This window comes from Nymphalis io, chromosome 18 (assembly GCF_905147045.1).
Source record: "Nymphalis io chromosome 18, ilAglIoxx1.1, whole genome shotgun sequence".
NCBI lineage: Eukaryota > Metazoa > Arthropoda > Insecta > Lepidoptera > Nymphalidae > Nymphalis > Nymphalis io.
The window spans coordinates 8,065,086-8,087,282 of record NC_065905.1 but is presented as its reverse complement, the minus strand read 5'-3'; the positions used below and the strand labels follow the sequence as shown (position 1 = coordinate 8,087,282).

At 31.6% G+C, this 22,197-nt stretch overlaps 3 protein-coding genes across 7 annotated transcripts in view; 1 reads left to right on the top strand and 2 right to left on the bottom strand.

The window, feature by feature from the left end:
* LOC126775695 (alpha-tocopherol transfer protein-like) overlaps positions 1 to 6,814 on the bottom strand; it is a 33,359-nt gene extending 26,545 nt beyond the window's left edge. For both annotated transcript variants that reach the window (XM_050497758.1, XM_050497759.1), the window contains exon 1: positions 6,443 to 6,814. In XM_050497758.1, the coding sequence (XP_050353715.1) occupies positions 6,443 to 6,735 (293 nt within the window). In that variant the 5' untranslated portion in view covers positions 6,736 to 6,814. The remainder of the gene's footprint in view (positions 1 to 6,442) is intronic.
* A 556-nt stretch (positions 6,815 to 7,370) lies between these two features.
* On the top strand, positions 7,371 to 14,027 carry LOC126775399 (protein I'm not dead yet-like). Of its 4 annotated transcripts, XM_050497287.1 has the most exons (15): positions 7,371 to 7,434; positions 7,517 to 7,654; positions 8,774 to 8,901; positions 9,274 to 9,388; positions 9,818 to 9,882; positions 9,956 to 10,020; positions 10,269 to 10,329; positions 10,628 to 10,750; positions 10,856 to 10,970; positions 11,259 to 11,344; positions 11,564 to 11,658; positions 12,047 to 12,142; positions 12,336 to 12,529; positions 13,227 to 13,364; positions 13,685 to 14,027. In XM_050497287.1, exons 3-15 carry the CDS (start codon positions 8,813 to 8,815, stop codon positions 13,820 to 13,822), a joined length of 1,380 nt encoding a protein of 459 aa, XP_050353244.1. In that variant the 5' UTR covers positions 7,371 to 7,434; positions 7,517 to 7,654; positions 8,774 to 8,812; the 3' UTR covers positions 13,823 to 14,027. The 4 variants fall into 4 exon arrangements, with proteins under 4 accessions (XP_050353244.1, XP_050353242.1, XP_050353246.1 ...); XM_050497285.1 differs by lacking the exon at positions 7,371 to 7,434 and having other exon boundaries at positions 7,638 to 7,676; XM_050497289.1 differs by lacking the exon at positions 7,371 to 7,434 and having other exon boundaries at positions 7,638 to 7,676; positions 12,336 to 12,489; positions 13,685 to 13,819.
* A 377-nt stretch (positions 14,028 to 14,404) lies between these two features.
* Positions 14,405 to 22,197, bottom strand: part of LOC126775397 (protein I'm not dead yet) — a 39,688-nt gene continuing 31,895 nt past the window's right edge. Inside the window, exons 6-15 of the mRNA XM_050497282.1 lie at positions 21,829 to 21,923; positions 20,211 to 20,336; positions 19,948 to 20,073; positions 19,628 to 19,742; positions 19,030 to 19,121; positions 18,501 to 18,601; positions 17,940 to 18,032; positions 17,572 to 17,765; positions 17,207 to 17,344; positions 14,405 to 16,979 (exon numbers count right to left, since the gene is read on the bottom strand). Coding sequence (XP_050353239.1) covers positions 16,683 to 16,979; positions 17,207 to 17,344; positions 17,572 to 17,765; positions 17,940 to 18,032; positions 18,501 to 18,601; positions 19,030 to 19,121; positions 19,628 to 19,742; positions 19,948 to 20,073; positions 20,211 to 20,336; positions 21,829 to 21,923 — 1,377 coding nt within the window. The 3' untranslated portion in view covers positions 14,405 to 16,682. The remainder of the gene's footprint in view (positions 16,980 to 17,206; positions 17,345 to 17,571; positions 17,766 to 17,939; positions 18,033 to 18,500; positions 18,602 to 19,029; positions 19,122 to 19,627; positions 19,743 to 19,947; positions 20,074 to 20,210; positions 20,337 to 21,828; positions 21,924 to 22,197) is intronic.

Here is a 22,197-nt window from a genome sequence, read left to right as displayed (position 1 = left end):
CACTAACGCTCTTAGACATTGGCATTGTAAGAAATGTCAACCATCGCTTACATATCCAATGCGCCACCAACCTTGGGAACTAAGATTTTATGTCCCTTGTGCCTGTAATTACACTGGCTCACTCACCCTTCAAACCGGAACACAACAATATCAAGTATTGCTGTTTTTGTTATTTGTTTATATGTTTGTGATTAATATACTTCGACATTATTTGAACACTTAATTTTAGCTCGCTGCTAGACAGCGCTGCAGCACATTAACTTGGCGTTTAACAGATGTATCAGATCGGAGACGTTTTGTATGTATTTGTATTAGTGTAATACAAAGTGACGAAAACCGAAATAAACCGGTTTGCGCTAGCTAGTATGTACGTTACTCGTATTCTCGTATCGAAATCTCGTAAAGTAGCTTTAGAAATGTCAATTAGTTTATTATTATATTCTTACTAAATACTTCTAAAATTATATATGAGAAAAAGTGAAAAATTATGTCGCAAAAAAATAACAAAGAATATGAAACTATAGTGACATTAGCTGAGGAAAAATTTAATACCATAAATGTAGAGAAATGAATGAATATACAAATGTTTTAAACACTTGGTGTTGTTGAAGCACAACATATTTTATAAATAATTATTATACATAATACATAATTAAATAGCTTCGTATCGTATTGTTTGTAAATTATAGTTTAGTAATGAGAAAATGACGACGGATATCGATTACAATTAATATACAATAGTTTCCGCGCGTCTTCGCCCGCTAATGAGAAGTCAGGTATCCTATTTCCTTTTCTGTAGCCCAGACAACTTGTTCTTATGTAAAATTTCTTGATGATTGAGTAGTCATGTCTTAACATGGCAACGTAACAAGCAAACAAACTCACTTTCACATTTATAATATTAGTAAGGCCAAAGTAATAAAAATAAAACGTATAAAAATTTAATATGTATTTCAGCAGTATATTGATAAATAATAAATATTAAATGAATAACGGAAATGTTTTAAGGTTTGCTTATTCAGAAAACTAAGAGTACATTCTCAAACCAAGGCCGTCCTAGTTTCAGTCTTCGCGAAGTTATTTGTATGTAATCCGCCACAAATTAAAAGATAAATTACTATTTATAAATTTATAAACAAGCCTACCTTTAATACAATTAACTGCCAAGACTTGTGATTTAAAGCTTCGTGTACATGTCGCCGCAGACTCGTTACTCTGGCACTGACCCACCAATTTTGTGTTGGTATATTGTATAAGTATTATATAATATACGGCCTATGCCAATGGCAGCAGGAATACATATATCGACAACTTTGACCTTTATCATATTATTATCTTATTAGTAAAGCGAATAAACTATAACAATATTTTTATCGTATTTTTTTTATATAGAATATGTACGTACGAGCATATGGGCCACCTGATGGTAAGTGGTCACCAACGGCCATAGACATTGGCGTTGTAAAAAATGCCAACCATCGCTTACATCGCCAATGGGCCACCGACCTTGGGAACTAAGATGTTATGTCCCTTGTGCCTGTAATCAGTGTAATTACATAAATGTACAGGCACAAGGCTCACTCACCCTTCAGACCGGAACACAACTTTACCAAGTACTGCTGTTTTGCAGTAGAATATCTGATGAGTGTGTGGTATCTACCCAGACGAGCTTGCACAAAGCCCTACCACCAGTAAATGGATATAAAGTGGAATAATTTTGTATTATAAATAAGATATATTAATCAAGAAGTGTGGCAGAATGGCAAGCCGTATGGAATGTCTCTTCTGCCACTGAATATGCTATACTATAAATACGACATTTTACCTCATGTTGCTTAAGCATTCTAAGATCTTCTGAAAACATCTTTCTATATAATATCGGAACACTTAAAATATAACATGTAATTCATCCTTGTCTTCCCAGTGGATAGAAACAGGATGCAATTAATATAGTCTTCTACATTTGTTACAATTCTCTCGCTATTATTTAAAGTACATAAGTAACACCGTTATTTTTCAGTTGAGTAACATTGAGACGCATACAATTATTAATAGATAATAATTTTAATTATTATTATTATATACTAAATTTAAGACAATGAAAAGTAAAAATATAGATGTGTTTTAGCCGTTTAATTTAATTATAAATACTTAGTAATATTTTAATACAAGCCTCATCGCGTCGGGGGACCACAATTTCAAATCAATCGGACTTGTAAAAACTGATAAGAACCTTTTGTCAAGTAGGAAATGAACGCCTGAATAAATCTTTATATTTTATATATATAAACCATCTCGATCACATCAATTTTAAAACGGAACAAAACACATCAAAATCAGTCTATTCGTTTGGGAACTTCGATGCCACAGACAAACACACATATACACACGTTTACGTTGGCACTAAAAACAGACGTCCAAAGTTATACACGTTACAATTATTTTGTCCTATTGTATTTCGTGTCTTATTCAATGCGTTATGCATATGTTTCTTATCCTCGCGGTACTAGCGTGCCGCTGCGACGCGGTTTTATTGTGTAAACCGTATTGCGGTTCAACGCCATGTACACGAGGCTAAGAATTGATTCAATTAAAGATTTTTGTTTGTTTCGGTTCTAAGGTTAATCTTGATGATATGATTTATCTTATTTTCCATCGGAGATTACAGACCAATACAAAAAAAATCCACGCACACCAATATTACGTTAATTTTAGTACAAAAGTTCGTATGTAAAATTATGTGTACTTATAGCAGAGTTTATAAAGTAGTTATATCCTTTTATTTTATTAATATACACAAATTATCACTCTGCTGTTTATACGCCAATTAGCTTTAATTTCAACAGATGTACCTATAAATGTCGTGCAGTGCTGTGCAAGTTTGGTTAAAGAAGGTTGTCCTCTTCTTACGAATATCAAGTCAGTAATGACAGAAAGAGAGACCATTATTTGATGAAACACTCACTGAACTAAGACGGAGCGGTGTAATACTATCAACTTCTGAGAATTTCTTCGAGGAAAAACCCCATAGGTATCTAAAGCCTAACTAACCACTATATCAATGAGGCGACTATATACTAAATATGTTACTAAATTAAAATAATCTTATAATAATTTATTATTAACAGCCATAATAGCTAATGGTCTCTGTAGTCGAAGACAAATGTCACCCTTTCTGACATTATTGATTTAACATTTGAAAGAAGAAGACAGGGCATTTTTTAACTTAACATCCGCTAAGCATTTATAAAGGCAGTAAATGTTTAAGAATAAACCAACGCATAGAGCACGAGAATCAAAGCCATGACCATTGCCCGAACACTTAATTTTCAAGTTTAATTTATGCTAACTATTAATTACGCGCTCATCGGTGGAGGAAATATCGTGAGTAAAACTACATAACAGGTATATGTACAAATCCGCAGGGCCAAATACAGGCCCTGATTTAATTATCCAAGGCCCCTACACATTGAATTTGAAGCCCCACAATTAGCTGTTAGAGTAAAATTGTATTATTTTTTGGGGAGAGGCGTCGGTTGGTCGGGGCTAGACTGTTCCATTGTTAACCTAGGCATAATTTCGGGGCTTGCTAAATAAAAAGCGGTGTAGATGCCTATTTTTCTTGATACATGACAGGTTTTTTTTTCTACAGCAAGCCAAATATATATGTAATATGTTACATTTATTTTTTATGATAATATACCTCCTGTTCAACGTTGTGTTCAGCCAGTCGGCTAATCGACATTTAGACGCGTGGATGAATGGCATTGTTCAATGAAAGGGGTACCATTAAACGGCTATTTCGACCGCCTGCGACATATATATATACAAGTCCATAGTGAAAGCTGTGTATTGATTTGCAAAGAAACAATGTTTCTGATCAGCAGTGGTAGTGAGGACATATTTTTTTATTATTTATAAAAAATATCCGATTGAAAGCTAAATTCTAGTTCCGAATTAATCAATTTACAATCCAATCTTCACTTTGATATGGCCTTTAATTTTTTTTAAACAAAATCAAATTTAATAACTATAAACTAAGAGTCGTTTAACTGGATTGTTATTCTGTTATAAAAAAAACCGTTGTCGACGCTGACCACATCTTTTCAAACACATATAAGTATTTAGCAAAAACAATACCAATTCCTTATAACGTAATCATCTAAGCACACGACAGCTTATTCTTATTGTGATTTGTAATGTCTACATTTGTCTTATAGATGTTGACATTGAAAAAAAAAATCAAATTGCCGTGTAAAACGTATTGAAGTTGAAGTGCGATGATTTTCATATATAATCACAAAGATGTTTGTTATAAAATGAATCTAAGTTTCTTCGGTATTTTTCGTTTCCACATTTCAAATTTTACAGAGTAACTGTAATTGTTGCTGTAGACTAGGTCGGCAGCTATCCAAATCTGCCATAAGCACATAAGCACGAAACAATCAAGGTAACGTTCATTCACCGTAATAATAATTTAACATTTACGCAATTAATGTTAAAAACTAAAAGAACCAGCCGAACTATGTAGGATTATTGTCTACTGCAAAGCCCATGATCATTAATAATTTATAATTTTATTTAAAACGAGTTTCCGAATTTGGAACAAAATGGCGAAAGTATAACAATTAAAATCTAATCTTCCCCTAATTAGTTTTGTAACTAAATATTTTTTAAACAATTAAGTACTGTTGACGAATATTAATAAATAAATAATATAAAGTTGACATCGATATTTGTCATTTAATTAATTCAATTTCTTTGAATCCGTTCAAACGATTAACATGATTGAATATTAAAACCGTTATTTTTCCAATGAACTAACCAAGGCTATTTATTAAGTATTTGTTTGTAAATTTTACATTACTGACAATTAAAAGATTTTGTTTGTATGTATCAGGAATCAGCAATTTTACAGAAGTTTATTATATTTTACTATAAAAAGATATTTACAAAGAAATTGACAAACTCATTAGTAGTTTGTCAATTTCTTTGTAGTGCTTTCACTCCATCAATCATCATGACATTTTGTGTACACAATGTCATCCTCACAGAACTATGACATGGAATACTAATACCTACCTACCTACCCCTCTTTTCCTCATACACAGGCAGAAACTAATATTTTATATGTATTATTTTATGCCATTGTTAGGTATATGTATAGTCACATCTATAGTTTCATCTTAATATCTTTGATTACCCTTGTGGTGTACTGTGAATGCGATATATATATATAATAGGATATATGCCTCTAATAATTAATATGTATTAAGTAAATTAATAGATAAACAAGACTAAAGACTTACAATGATAATAATACAGCATAAAAAATAAGTCATAGATTTTACATTTAAAAATGAAATAAGAAATTTTTAATTACGAAATTGATTATACCTTTAGATTTAAGAGTTGACTATTTAAATAAAATAGGAGTTTGCTTGAAGAGAGTCAAAGTCAAAGGTGAATTCTAACTGAAGCTTTGCCTTTTTAATTTGTCATTGTAATTTTCTGCATCATGTAATCAAGTCAGTCTTTCTAGATTCAAATGTCTACTAATGACACAATGATTCTCATTAGGTCGGTCTTTGCGAATAAGTCCAACAATGTAATTCAGAAGGCTGCACAAGAATTACTTTGACTTCGTTATTTATAAATGCCATAAAATTATAATACTTTATTTTATGGCACTTTTGAGTAATCATTTGTTATTTCAGTTATATACATTTAAAGCAACTTCTAATTCAAAATGATAATAAAAAATCAACAATAATCAGCGTCTTGGGTACAATGCCACAGGACAATTTAGTTTTTGCTTTAAATTTGTAATGTGTATTTTGTTCTTTTTATTTTAATTTTGTATTTCATAAAAATGTCTGTACATAATTAAAAATATATTTGGTAATTAGAAAATTTTAATATTCATGTTTCGTGTGAGAAAACAAAGTACAAATGTTAATGTCATAATCAAGACCTAAGATTAATAGTTATTTAATAAAATAAACAAATGTTTTAAAAAAATCAACAAAAAATAATATATAAAACAAAACCTTATATATTATTGCCCAGAGTCCAATTCAAATATTTATATACTAGGTTTATTTTAATACTGGTTATTGTAATAATGAAACAATAAATGCAGTGACTTGTAAAATAATTTATAAGCAAAACATAAACATAAAATTACATTTAATGTCGCTTTCAATTCCAAATCATATATGCGAAAAGTAAAACATTTTTTTTTTAATTCTACTATAATAAAGTTGGTAAGTGATTTATTTTATCTATTGTGTTTTAATTTTTAATACTCGATGAAGCAGGCAATATAATCTAATTAATCATTATGATATAGATTTAGATTTTTAATATTATAATTATATCATTGCACATATTTGCGATTTATTTGACAATAGCAGTAACATAAAATAATATATGTACTTACAATGCCTCTACAGACGGCTTTAGATCGTCTGAATTTATAATTCTGTTGTCAAATATTTCCGGCGTATTTTTCCGGAGGTGGTAATATTTTTCTATACACGTCTTAATTTTCTCCACGTCTCCATAACAAGCGTTATAAAATAGCAGCAATTGTTTATCTGAAAGATCCTTTGGTACATATTTTGATTTGTCTAATTTTTGCGTCCATTCTTTTATATGATCGAAATCAGCTTGTGAAAATATATCCAAAGAAGCCACTGCTGCGTCATAGTCATATTCTAATTCAACTGGCATTTCTTATTTGATTAATTTATTCGTCAATATAATTTACGCGATATTTCGAACCGGGCGACACATCCAACCTTTTCACTGTTTATTTGACAACTGAGGTTTGAAATTTGAAAATGACAACTACTATTTCGTTTACCATTGTTGAAGTCATTGATCGGCGATTGCGGTGAATAGTGTTGCTAGAACCCAATTTTTCCTTTTCCTTAATTTGGCCCTTAAACTAAGTTATCCCTAAAAATATAAAACAAATTACCTAATTTGAGTATTAAATGTTTAATTGTACCTGAAAACTAAAGCAAATATGTTTCCATTTCGAAATAATAAATTTAATTTAAAATTGTTTTTTGAATTGAATTTAATGAAATGTAAATTAGTTTCAATTATGTTTTAATACCTTTAGTCACAGTAGACTAGATTATTGTACTAATCAAACTTGAAATAAATATTTTTGTTATTGAATTATAAACATATTTGTGATAATAATGGATTCAAGTGTTTCGTAAGTTTAATATTGTTTAAAGTTTATTTAAGAATTATAAAAAAATAAATTCATTTGTGGGTATTTATTCCAGACAAGGCAATCTTGTTATAAATACTAATAAAAATCACATTTTAAGATTTTTGAAATTATATTCGAATACAATTATATTTTTAATAACTTGTCTATCCTTTGTACCAATTGCATTAATTGGTAATAATAATGTAAGTAATAAAATTATATTATTATTAAGTTATTAATCATAAATATGTATTATAGTATTAAAGTCTATTAAATTGATTTTAGGCATACCCGAGTTTTTATATTTTTCTCGTCTGTGGAATTTTCTGGATTGGAAATGTGCTTCATCCAGGCATTATTTCATTAATTCCCATCGCATTTTTGACGACTACTGGTGCTTTTGACAGAAAACTAATCGATGCAGTATGATTTTATTTATTCGAAGGTTTTATTTTAAGCTGGCTAACTGGCCTATGATCTATGATTTTACGGATCAACAAATCGATTCTCCTGTAAGGGCCCGTCGGTAACTTTCAAGGCAGAGAGCGTGGGCGTTACGATCTGGCCGTCGAATATTTCTCTTGACAACATTACGACTTTATTGCCGTGTACTTTAAAATATATATTGATCCAACTATTTTTTATTAGAGTTTTTAACTATCTAAGGAAACGAATCAATATTTTGAAACGGAATGGAGGAAAAGGCAAAATATGCCGTTGGAAGCATATTGATTGAATTATAAAACTTATTAATAAAACTGGTTTATATTAGGATTACATTGTTAGGATATGTTAAATCAGTAAAAAGTAATAAACTATCAATAGGTTCATCTTAATATATTCGATTGACAGCCCTTTGACTAAATGTGAGTAGGGTCTATGTCGACTCGTCGACTTAATAGATAAACAAATCTATAACAAATAGTAGTAACAGTAAAGTAACAGCCTGTGAATGTCCCACTGCTGGGCTAAGGCTTCCTCTCCTTTTTTTGAGGAAAAGGTTTGGAGCTTATTCTAACACGCTGCTCCAATGCGGGTTGGTGGAATACACATGTGACAGAATTTCCGTGAAATTTGACACATGCAGGTTTCCTCACGATGTTTTCCTTCACCGTCAAGCACCAGATGAATTATAAACACAAATTAAGCATATGAAAATTCAGTGGTGCTTTCCCGGGTTTGCACCCACGATCATCGGTTAAGATTCACGCGTTCTAACCACTAGGCTATCTCGGTATAGTAGTAACAATACATAACTATAATATAGAAGAGGTAATTGAAAAGTAATGCTAACGAGTAACTGCTTAAACTCATATTTATTTGGACTCAAATCCACTTAGGACGTTTTCAGGATCAAATCAGCGTTTAGATAGGTGTTTAATGTTCTCACTTTTCTCTTTTCTTGTAGTTTTACTTCTATTTCCGATATAAAAATGAATATATATACTAGAAAAAATTATATATTTCTCTTACTCAATACTTTTAACTTATACATAATCGATTATTAATAATTTGTGTATTTATTATCAAATATACCTACAGATAATCATACGAAACTCAGTCTTGGACTGTTTTGGTGTGATGCTGATCATCCTCGCTATTGAACATAGCCTTGTACATAGAAGAATTGCCATTAAAATACTTCTGCTGTTTGGTTGTTCTCATTATAGGTAATCAACGTTTCTAAAGAAAAATATTGTTAACTACATACTCTTATATATTATTTAACTGTATTCAATTGAAGTCAACATTATAAAAGAGGGGTTTTATGGCCGTTTTGGGGTGTATCCGCAGTGAAGCACTACGTTTAATAAATTAAGATGTAAGCATTAAGCCAAACAAGAATCATTGGTTTAACATTTACACGTTACTTTTGCTTTTTCGTAACCAAATAAGCTGACAAGCCAAGTATAAAGATAAATATTAATATTTTGTTGTTATAAATAAATGAAAAAAAAAATAAAGTGACGAGACCAACGAGAAAGTATAAAGAATAAAGACTTGGAGGTACAAGTAAATTTAGACTTGAAGCATGATTTCAGATTGAGTTTCGTCCTGTTCCTTAGCACAATGGTGCTGTCGATGTGGTGTACGAACTCGATAGCCTGTGGCCTTATGATGCCGTTAGTGAAATCTATTTTAAAGGAGCTGGAACAAGTTCGTAAATAACCTATTGATACTTTCCGGAATAAAACATCACCTATTCTCTTTATTTATTCATTTTTTATTTGCTATTTTATGTGTTAACAGTTTTGCTTAAGATTCTACTGAATAAGATTAAAGCAATTTAGACTCCATTTTTTTTTAATAAAAATTTAAGTATACTAATGTCTGATTTTAGAAATATAAGACATTTTTTTAAGTTTTTATCTTGCCCCAATTCACAAATCGACAAATCGACAGCACCATTGCGCCAATTCTGCAAGTAATTATTATGTGCTTGTAATGTTTTTGTGTTTGAACTCTATAATTAATTATGGTATATAATTATCCAATTTAAACACCCGATAACTTGTGAGATATTTTAATTTTAATTCTACAAGTAGCTTAAGTGTACGTTTGATATTGTTTGATATTGTTTTACAGATGGGTATATTGGATGTATTTGAAGTAGAGGGAGTTTTGCATAATTATAATCGCAAGGATAAAAAGTTAGTTATTAACAAGCATGTATATAACATATAAAAAAATGGAATATTTACATAAAAGTTTTGATATTTTCAGTTCTCCAAGACCAACCGATTTTACGATATTTTATTTCCTTGGGATTGCATATTCATCTACTATTGGTAAATATATTATGCTTTAAAACATTGAAATTTACTGTATTTAAAAGCGTTGTTGATTTAAATATTATAATATGCGAAAATGTCGCCTATTTATAAAGGATAAGAAAACCCTAATGCTGAAAAACTACATCAAAGAAAAGATTTAAGTAAATAAAATCTTTTAATCACGTATTTGTATTTCTGATGTATTATAGTTATACCATTTAAAAACATTGACACATATATATTTTAATTATGATGATTTCCAGGTGGAATGTCTACTATTATCGGAAGTGAAACAAATAGAATTTTCAAGAATTATTGTGAATTGTAAGTTTCAGTCAATATTGACATTTAACTTGCTCGTTTAAATAGCAGAAAAAAAGTTTTGAAGTGTGTAATTGTGTAACAAACACAAGGGGCTCACGATTTTGGTTTTACGATTTATATAACACAATCACTCGATAAAAGAATCAAATGTTACAAAGTTAGTTCGATAAAACGGTACCTATGTAATATTATATTCTTACCATTTTCAGCAAGGATTCAATAGTAGATTTAAGTTTTTTATTGTAAAATTCTGATGTCTGACTTTAAAAAAAATTTATTCTGTAATTTTATATTTCAGGATCTTCCCTCAAAGTCCAGCAATAGAAGGACCACAACTGATGCTTCTTACTCTGCCTGGTGTTTTAATCATGGAGATGTTCCTGTATTTGTGGTTGAATTTCTATTTTTTGGGAATGCTAAGGTACTTTATAACCTTTGTTCTCTTATACAGATTAAAAGAAAATATTGTGTTATCTAATTTTTAAGCAATACCTATCTATTTTAAAATTATTCACACCGTTTTTAGGGTGCAGAACTATACAGCTCTTCAAACAACTCTGACTGGTGATGAAGAGCAGTATATAACCATATTATTGAAAACAAAATATCAACAATTAGGCAAAATTAAATTTCACGAAGGGGTAAAAGTAAATTTAAGTAATATTTATATAATTAAGACATCAATATGATTTGAAGTTGCCCCTCCTCCTGTCTAACATAAAAAACGGCGTCAAAGAAAAGAAAAAAAATTTTTTAAAACAATTATTTTCTGACTAATTTTACAAACATGTGATCTTTATTAATAGAACTAAAAAAAGTCTTTACTTCATCTAAATATGCACTTTTGTTTGAAGAATATTTTGTTGATATATTTATATAATTTATTAATAAAAAATAATAAAATTGTTTGCTTTTATTGACATTTTCAGGTCGTTGGAGCAATAGTTATCTTAACTGCATTATTTCAATTGATCATAAGTTCAACATATGATAGAAAACATTATTATACCTTTAAGTAAGTACAAATTTATATACATTTTTATAAGGTAGTATTTTTGCTTATAATTAATATAATCAAATAGTACATAGTATGAAGTTAGCAACGTATAAAATAACTGGCAAGGTTTTTGTACGTAAAGTAAATAACAAGCTGTAAATGTCCCACTGCTGGGCTAAGGCTTCTCCTCCATCCTCCACCTCTAATACCATTAATATTTTATATATCTTGTTTTAGTGTCTTAAACTCTTCAACGCCATCTTTAATAAGTGTATTGATATTATTTATCATGCCAGTTAACTTAGACTGCCTTAAGTTCTTTAAGAGTAAAGGTAAATAAACTTAAATGTAATTAAAAATAATCTAACAATAAACAAGCATTTAATTTTTATATTAAAAAGCCTACAGTATGAAATATATGTAAATACAAAGACATAAGAATATCAATTCTATCTAACTTAGGTGACATTTTTTTATCTTATCGTTAGCCATGATTCTTTGAGAGTAAACTTATTAAGTTTTCCAATTAATATAATTAGGTAACATAAATTTACATTAATTCACGTTTCCTAATATAAAAATTACTATTTGATCTCATTGATAAAATAAAACATTACGGATTTAAGGAAACATTAAGTCTGTTTGTATCGATAATAAAGGAAATACATCAATAAAGATTATTATTATTACGTAGATTAGTAATAGTTTGTGTGATTTAAGAAAACTCGGAGCCAACACCCACGTCCCCTAGCAACGGCTGTCTCACTTGGTCCTTGGTCACAGATAATATGGAATGGAGCGTGCTGTTTGTTATTGGTGCGATTAAGAAATTGTTTATTTTACCTTCAGCTATTTAGTGCTTAGTTTATAATGATACAGATGCCGAGATTCAAATGTTTTATGTTATGTTGTTCAGAATTATTTTGCATTATATCCAACTTCAATGATATAGATAATATTTTCTTAATAAAATAAACTATATATTCAACATATTTTCCGTGTTTCAAAGGAAGCAGCAATATCATATTTGAAGCAATGAGGGAGTCCAAAATGACAGATGAATTCGAGAAGTTTCTCTTGTTATTTACAAACCTTCCAGTGCCGGTTATGGCGCTTGCAATCGTCGTATTCTGCAAATTCATGACAGAGTTTGGGAGTAACGCGTCAGTCATTTACTGTTTGTTGATACATATTGCAAGAGTGGTGAGAAATATTGCCCCAATTTAAATCGCTAAAGCAACTCAGTCATGTAGAAACGTAACATATATAAACGTTACACTTGATGCTAACCATCTAAGCATCCTTGTTCAAAACAATCGAACTTGTCAGGTCTGTTGCGAAAAAGACAACATAGAGGAGAAAACTTAATTTCTGCCAAATAGAATTAATTGCTATTTTCTCGTACTGAATATTTTAAACTGAATATAAATAGGATGAGAATCTTTGTACGTTCTATCGCCCAAAACCGCAAGCTTACACAGCAAATAGGCATTTTTAAAATTAATGCAGTCTGCGAATTCTCGTAAAAATCTAAAATGTCAGCTGTTTTTAGCAAATATTAATAGGACTTAAATAATAAATTTTATTAACGCAAGAGTTAATTAATTTTATTCTCAAATGGTTGTCAATTGCCGGTGGCACTGTGACGAGACTCATTAGTCGTTTTAAAAAAAATATTAGGCAAGTTCGCATAGCTTTTGTCGCTACTTTTTTTTACATTACGATACAGATACCAATTTTTTTTTTATCGAAAATCAAAGTACAGACGTATTTATAGAATTATAAGCTATTTACTTATAAAACAAAATGTATAAAATATTATAAGAGAACAATACTTATGTACACATTCAAAAAGCTTAAGAGTAACTCATCTCATAATAAAAAAATAATCTTTTTACAGAGTGTTAAAACAAAAGTGAACCCGCTCTATCTTATGATATGCGCTACACTATCTACGTCGTTACCCTTCCACCTTATAACCGGCACACCCTCTAATGCGATGGTAGCAGCATATGTGAATATACCACCGCGAAAAATGGTACCTATCTATTTACTAGAAGCAGTCAAGCCTTTTTTTTAACGCTGGAAAAACGCGTTGCGCGTTTCCCCCACGGGAACATTGGGGGGGGGGGGGAACAGGGGTTCACCGGTGTCCAAAGCGCCGAGTGCGCCCCGAACATCGGAACACTATAAAACTAGCGGTACCCTTTCCGTCTTAACGAAGAGCGCCACGGGATCGCTTTCGCAAGCTACCGTGACGCAAAGAAGCAGTTAAGCCTGCGCCAGACTATTGCTGTCCCATCGGACTATGTATATACTAACGTATAGCTGTTATGTATTAATTTAATATCGTTCCAGATGATTGCTGGAATTGGACCATCAATAGTAGCAATATTGACCAATTTATTCACTGTTTGTGTTTGGTCCAAAGCTATTTGGCCAGATATTGGTAATTTCCCTGATTGGACACATACAGCTCATTTCAATGAATTTTAATTGTCAATTCCCAAGAAGCGTCAATTTAGTTATAAAAAAAAACTTTTCTTTTTCATACTTTTATTTCGTGTAACGACTAACGAAGATTCCGCACCGCTATTTACAAAGTAGCATATATACACTTGGCAACATTTAACTAGTTTCTATATAAAGTTTATAATACAAATATAAGCTTCATTTATAGTTCATTTCAATAGAATTTGTACAGAAAAAAGTCAACGTTAAACTTTAATAGTCTTTTTCACTGTAATATTCAGTTTTAGTTGTACTAAAAGCAACTGTAAATCATAGCATTCTATGATAATGAAATATAAATGGAAGACATATTTGTTACTGGCAATACAGGAATAAGCTACATATTATTTGGCATTATTTTGATATAATATAATTGTTATAAAATATTATATAAAAGTTATTATTTAAAATTAATGCAAATTAAAAACGAAATAGTGTCACAAAATATTGTTCTTCTTTTTATACATAAGGACAACATCGATGTTGGCCTTTTTATGAAGAATAAGTGTTTTTTTTTTAAAATAAATACTTTATTTAAATACATCTTTCATTCGATTTATAATTAAATTCTTTTTGGTTCCATTGGTTTTTTTTTTTGGAATTATTGTTAACAGTGTATACCAAACTTATTATTAATATATATATTAATCTATATACTTGTGCATTACATCAGTACTTCTAATGGTAGCCTAGAAAATAATATTTTAAAATTATAAATTCAGTGACAAAAACAAAGTAAATATTTTTCTTTAACATATTATCTATTGTACTCTAAAAATATTTAAAAATAAATACATACTAAGTACAGTCAGCCTCACATCAAGGTATAGCAAGGTACCTTAAACAACTGTGGTACGGTTTATTGTTCTCAATACTTGAATTTAAACTGTTTTGTTTGATAGAAACTGTTTAAAAATAGTTTTTTTTTCTTTTTTTTGTTATATATACATATTATTGTGGATAACTGTACGTCTTTTGTATGTTACAATAATCTTGAATTTAAATATAATTTTGTATGAAAATATCAATACCAAAATACATGAGCATTCTCGTTAGTTAAATAAATCAAATTTATGTTTATAATATATAAAGTACATTATTCGCGGATTTGAAATAAGACATTTATACAAAAGTGGTCGTTACACGTATATATATAATGCCAACTGTCACTGGCATGCCAGAATTTATTTGATAAAATAATACAATAAACTTCCTTTATCTGTGCCACCGACAAAATTAAGTGTAGACACTTAATTTACAGTGAAATATCAGTCTAAAAACATATCAACTTTTATAAAATTATAATAAATTGTCCCTATAATAAATAAAATACGAAACTTATGATCGTTAAACAAGTTTATAGGAAATGTCACGGAATATCACACACGATCACCATAACTATACTGGCATGCCAGTGGTAAGGCAGCTGGCAGTTGACGTGTAAATGTTATCACACACCCTGGTATATTCAATTATAAATGTACCATACATTATAATTTTATCATAACTATCCCGTGAAAAAATATCAGATCTATTTAAAAATATTATTAATCTAAATACAGCTAGGAACATCCGTTTGGATGTAAAATATTTTATCATAATATTTTACAACGACATTTATTTGAGTGCGTTTTGGGAAATTGCGGTTCCACAGAATTAGGGGGTTTCGTCACCAATCTCCCTTGCTTTAGTAATAGCGTTATTTTTAAGAACAAGTTAGTCTCAATATCGTTTCACGAATTACCAGATACTTATGAATTCGTATCGCGTCGGACTATTGGATGACAATATCCAGTAAGAAAATGCATTCCTGAAATGTCCACTACCGAATGGATACTATAATTTTGAAGCGGTGAACAATTTACGATAAAAAATATTATTATAGTTTATTCGCTTTACTAATAAGAGAATAATTTGATAAGCTTGTCAAAGTGAATTACAATAAATTTTATAATTATGAGCTAAGTTTAATTTAACATAAATAAGGAAACGAAACTTTTTTTAATTTCATACTGAGCTAATTCAATGTTGTCTTTTGTTGTGCCACTAGGGCAGAAAGTTTCGTCAATGTCAATTGCGATGGAGAAGACACGAAGGAAATCCATCGGTACGGTTGAAGTTACAGATTTAATTCAATTTTAAGGGCATAGTGGCAGATTCTTATTAAACCCTCAACAAGGTCACTTGTTATGACCAACTGACAGACGTCAGAAACGCATTACCTTAGCGGCGGGACTTTAGGTGATAATGTTCGTTTTGACTCTACATATAAAATATATAAAACAATTTAACGTGTCACGCAAACAAATAAATGTCGCTGCTATATTTTATATTTACTAACAATAAATCCACACCCGCATCACCGTTCAAAATATTTCTCACTCAAGATTATATATGAACAATATTTCCATTTCATTTCGAAAGTATTTTATTGTAAACAATCTTTGTTTCGCGTTTAATTGTAACTACAGTAAAAAAAAACTGCAATTATTCATAAATTCTTGTAACCGTGAATAGTTTTAAAGAAGTTCGTTTACAAAATAACTTTATCGAAATGAAATATATATTTATATATAAATATACATTTTGGTAATGTACTTCTACCCATAATATGAAAATGTATAAATGCTTTGTTTGTATTGAACACAACAAATGCTAAGACAGCGCTTACGTATTTTGATGTATACAAATAAAATGTTCTTTTAAATTTTTTACAAAACTACCATAAACATGGCAATAAAATACTATCAGATTGGCAAAACTTTATAATACGACATAAGCGCCAAATTTGGTTGCAACCGTTGTTCCATATGACCTTAATATCATACACAAATTTTATATAAATTTAGCTCTTATTGAATGGGAAGTAATTACATGTGAATGTACTGTTACTCACCTGCAAAGCTAAAGATTTATTCGCTACATTCGAAGCGGGTAGCGTACAATTGAAAGCATTGTCTGGGTCCAGAGTACTCGCCATGACATTGCAGTTCAGAGTGATGTTTTGAGTGGCCTTCTGCGATGTGCTGGGATTTTCTAAGGCCGCTATGTCCTCTGGTTTGAAGATCAGAGAACCCCAGGTGGGGTAAGCGCCCCATACGATCAGTGTTGTAATTATCTTGGGACCGATTCCGCCAATCGCCTGAAAAACATAATTATCAACCATTTAATAGATATACGAGTCGCATATTATAACACTTTGTCTTTCAATAACAGTTTGTATGTATAGAGTTTATATCAGATGCCTGGAGGCGTGAGGGGCGATGATAGAAAGAGATAGAATAACCTCAGTCAGTAAATAAGTCGCAAATATAAATTTAAAATTCCGATTGTGACGATCAATAGGTGTGTATGAGGGTGTGTGCTCACCATCTTGGAGGTGGGTATGTGTGCGACGCCGGCGACGATGGCGTTGGGCGGCGTGCCCACCGGCATGTGGAAGGCCATGGAGCACGCCAGCGTGGCCGGCACCATCAGGTAGCGCGGGTCCATGTCCAGCGTGCGCGCCTGCGGGAGAGATACCGTTACATAAGTTACCCACTACTGGGCAAAGGCTTTCTCTTCTTCTTTCTTAACAGGAGAACCATTGCACAAGAAAATACAAAATATCGGAACTCTCAACATAGCAGCTACTTGCTTCACAACTTAATAAAAATTAATATGAAATCTTGGGAACACAACAAATCAAAAATATGATAAGTATATATAAGTCGACGAAAAAATACTGGACGTACCATGTTAGCTAGCACCGGTAGAATAAGATTAGCGATGGCAACGTTGGAGGTAAACTCGGTGATGAACTGCGTAACTAGCACCACCACCAGTAGCACCAGCGACGGCGGCAGACCGTGCAGACCGTTAAGTGACGTTCCGATCATTGACGAAAGGCCTGTTGCCTTGCTGCCTTCTGCGAGAGCGAATCCACCACCTGGAAATAATATATAAAGTATATAAGTGGGGATACAATACATAGTTTACTTGCACTATAAATTGTATTCTTAGTTATGTACTGTGTATATTTGAACTATCGTGATTCGTCATTGTTATACTTTATGTCAAAGGTTGTCTATGAGAAATTTCATTTTACAGAAATTAGACTTACCCAGTAGGAACAGTAGACCCCATGGTATTTTCTCCTTTAAGATGTTCCAGGTAACAATTCCGGTGGAAGGCTTCGACATGGATAGCTCTTCGTCTATGAACAGATATATTACAATAATCAAAAAACTTTTGAAATTTCAGACATAACCTGGAAAGGATAATTCTTTGATAATCTCTACTTTACATTGAGACTTCATGAATTATTATACTAATTGCCATCATGTCAATGGAAGTCCAATCGAAGAGAACTTCTGTTTTTCTAGAAACTTCTGGCTTATACCAGACCTATGATATGATTTAAAGAAAGTTTTCATAATAAATGTAAAATTTAAAAAAAATTGCACAATATTTAAAAAAAAATAATATATTTTTTAGATTTTAGTTCCCAAGGTGCTGATATAAAATTTAGGATTAGGCCAATAACGGTAACTGAGATTTAGATCGTCCTTATTTACAAACACTTGATTCACAGATTGAACTCTTGATATTGAACACCATGAACAAAAATCTGTCAGACAATTATATCCACTATAAATCATTCCAACAAGTACAATATACATACAGGACGCAGTTGATGAGAAGAACTTCAAGAAGTCCACCGACATGGGTATGATGAACATCAGCACAACGATGAACATTGACACCACACCATCCTTCACTTTCCTGTGATAATAGATATTTTGTATTAAATATGAATATGGACATAATAATGCCTTTCGTAAAATGATACTCTTAAAAGCCATCATAATCATTCGCTTGCTGTTATTCAATTTATTCGGGTTTGGGTATATACGCCTTGTGAAGAATTCAGCAGTTTTTTCAGGCAGTTCAATCTACATGCCTCATTTTAGCTTATATTGCCTACTTGTAATGTAGCGATTGAAAAAAAGAGTGGGTTATGTCATTGTGGATTGAACTATCTAGCCAGTTAGCTGACTCTCTCTTGTACAGAGGCTATAAAAAACACCCAAAAATTATACATTGAACGCACCCTTATGTATATACTTCTTACTATGTTATGATAAACATAGTTTAAATATAATTAGTTTTAATATATACAAATTTTAAATATGTTTCAAAAAGTAACTCACATGGTTGTGATAACATCTGCCCAACCAGGCATGAATCCTGGCTTTCTGAAGATGTACAAGAACACTGCAAACAGGAACAGTGAACCTGAAGCCTACAACAGAAATTGACCGTCAATTATAAGTCATATATTGGGGATAACTTTAAATATATCTGCTATTCATTTGTGTATTGACTTTATTGCTTATCGAATGCAGAAATTAATTGATTAGTTTTTACGACCCATTCATTCTAAACTAAATATTGAGGAATAACAAAAGACAGGATGAAGAAGAAGGATGTTATACTTTAAAGACATGTATATCATACCGGCAAATAAATCTTCATACAGAAACGTAGTAATTCAACAAAATATATTTTATGTAAAAGCAGTTCGATAATGACAATTACAGTTAGCGAGTTTTTTTACTACGGGCACATAGGATGTCCCATGAAAGTAGAAAAAACCTTAATTTCCCAAGATTTTGGATGTAAGAGGTGGTAAATATTTACATTGTTAATGTCTATGAACGGTGGTCACCTATCATCACGTGGCCCATTTGGAAGTCTGCCTAACTATAAAGACACCTATTAATTTGTCATTATTATCGTGAAACAAACCTTTTCATGGAAAGTAACAGGACCCAAGCCCTTGTACTGTTCTTTAATGATTTTCATGGTGTTAAAAGATCCAGAAGACGCCCTGTTGACTCTCTTCGCAGCTTCACTGTTCGGTCTGTCGATAATATTTTAAACATAATTAAATTAAAAAAGTCAATAACACAATGACAATTAGCATTTCGAGCACGAAAAATATTTTAGCGTAAGTATAAGTATAAGCTTATGGAATATTCGTTTTGAAAATAATTAAAAGAGCTACTGCAACGCTTGCAAACTCTCTGTTATGTTTTGTATATAGTCTTAAAGTACATTGTACTCACCGGAACAGTCCCATGTAGGTCACCTGCAAGGACACCCACACCAGAGCCTGCATAAGCAGCATAGGTGGAGTGCTGTATGCCATGAACCAGAAGAAGTCCACAGAACCGGACACTTCCGGGAACTCTCTGCAGCAGATGCAATTGTATTTTTAGGAGTCAGATGACTCGAAAAGAAATATTAAATGACACTTAATTAATATTATGACGGAAGCCGCGAGTGGCACATATATATAATATAAAACATACAAATTCGTTATACATACGAATCAAAGATTCCTTTGAAGGCGGAGTTGGTAGCTGTTCCGACGAGGGTTCCGCAACCTCCCAAGGTTGAAGCGTACGCTATACTCAGGTAGTAGCAAATGGTAATGTCGCTGGGCATCGGAGCTCTGAAAATGAAATGAGATAAAAAAAAATCATAAAAGAAATGAGACTTACAAGTATATAGATGTTTTCAAAACAAAGTAAACAATCGTTTATTTTATTCTATTTACTCACAACAGCATTACCAATAATACGTATGTTTACAATTAAGATTTATATATATAGCAGCAGCGGTGAGTGTTCAATACCCCAAGTTGATGGATGGAAGATGATGATTAATTTTGAAAGTGTAGAAAATAAAAGATGTGTTAGGCTCTAAATTAAAGTTGCTTGTAATGTCCATAAGCGAATGTACAAAGACCACGGGGAGGGGGTGCGACTAATCGTGGCCGATAAAACGAATGACGATGTGTTTGGTTAAGTTTCTCGACCCGAGATGCCGCCCTTTCCTAATTGTATAGGAAGTATGAATAATACAATGAAATATTAACTACTGTTTCGTGAAATACAGATTTAACTTTTTGTCATTAATGATTACATAATTTTCTTAAGAACAATACAGTGACAGGTAGAACAATGATCGGTGTAACTTATTGTATATGCACCTGTATGTGTGTGTACATATACGTATGTATTGCAGTTGATGAAAGAGTGCGTATGCATTATGTATTTCCAGCAAATGCTATTGGTATTATGTTCAATCAAAGTCAAAAGTATATAATATACTTTATTCAAGTATACTCACAGCTGATGATACAAATACATACAGTGTAATTACAGGCACAAGGGACATAACATCTTAGTTCCAAAGGTTGGTGGTGCATTGGCGATGTAAGCGATGGTTAACATTTCTTACAACGCCAATGTCTATGGGCGTTGGTGACCACTTACCCTCAGGTGGCCCGTATGCTCGTCCGCCTACCTGTCGCTCTATAAAGAAAATCGTCATTTTTTAATTAATTTTTTAATGTAAACTACCACCAGGTCGCATTGTACTCTACCGAGAAGAGCCAGCAAGTTATTCAGTAGTTACTTACTTAGTTACTCTTTTTAACAATCTAAAATGAACAAGTTTAAAACATATACCATTATATTTAAATATCCTACATCCTTTAACTTATATCATTTACATAATCCAGTACAGTATATACCCTATTCCAATCGGAGTAAGAATAAAAGTAAACAAACCGTAGATATACAAATTGCATGCGATTTTCTAATGATTCTGCTGTATTACACAGTTCTTGATTAATTTACCTTTATTTATAATACAACACTATTCCATTTAACTAGTTATAACCACATTAATTTAACTTTCGAAGTTCCGACTACAACTTTGCGGACATTGAAAACGCCATTTTTTTGTGAATCCATAGTGAATATCATAGATTATTCAAGATCTCGACCAATGATATCGCGTCAATTGATATCGGTGACCAATGATATTGATGTCAAAGTTGTTTATTTGGGTTTATTCCTCTTGTGGTTGGAAAATGCTATGGAGATGGAGAGGCCTAACATGTTAAATACCCAAAATAATAATGAATGATAACTTACTCTTCCTCAGTACTTTTGTCTTGAACTTGTTTCGTTTCCTTTCCGTTTTCTGGAAGCGTCTTCTTTTTGTTTACATACACATCGCCAAGTCCTTGCTGCAAATGAAAACATATTTTGAGTTTATGACGTCATTCAGTCCTGAAGGTTATCCTGTCAAATTTTCACGGCGGCCCTTCTCAACGAAGGACATTAAACTACGCAGAAGATAGTTTAGATAGAGCAAGATAGTTTGGATATAGCAAGTTTGTGCGCAAACACAATCTTTTTTCTATTTTTTTGAGCAGAAAGTTTGAAGCTTATTTCACCATGAATGCAGGTAAATAGATACACATGGGGGTAGTGTCTTGGATGGCACACGCGAGTTTCCTC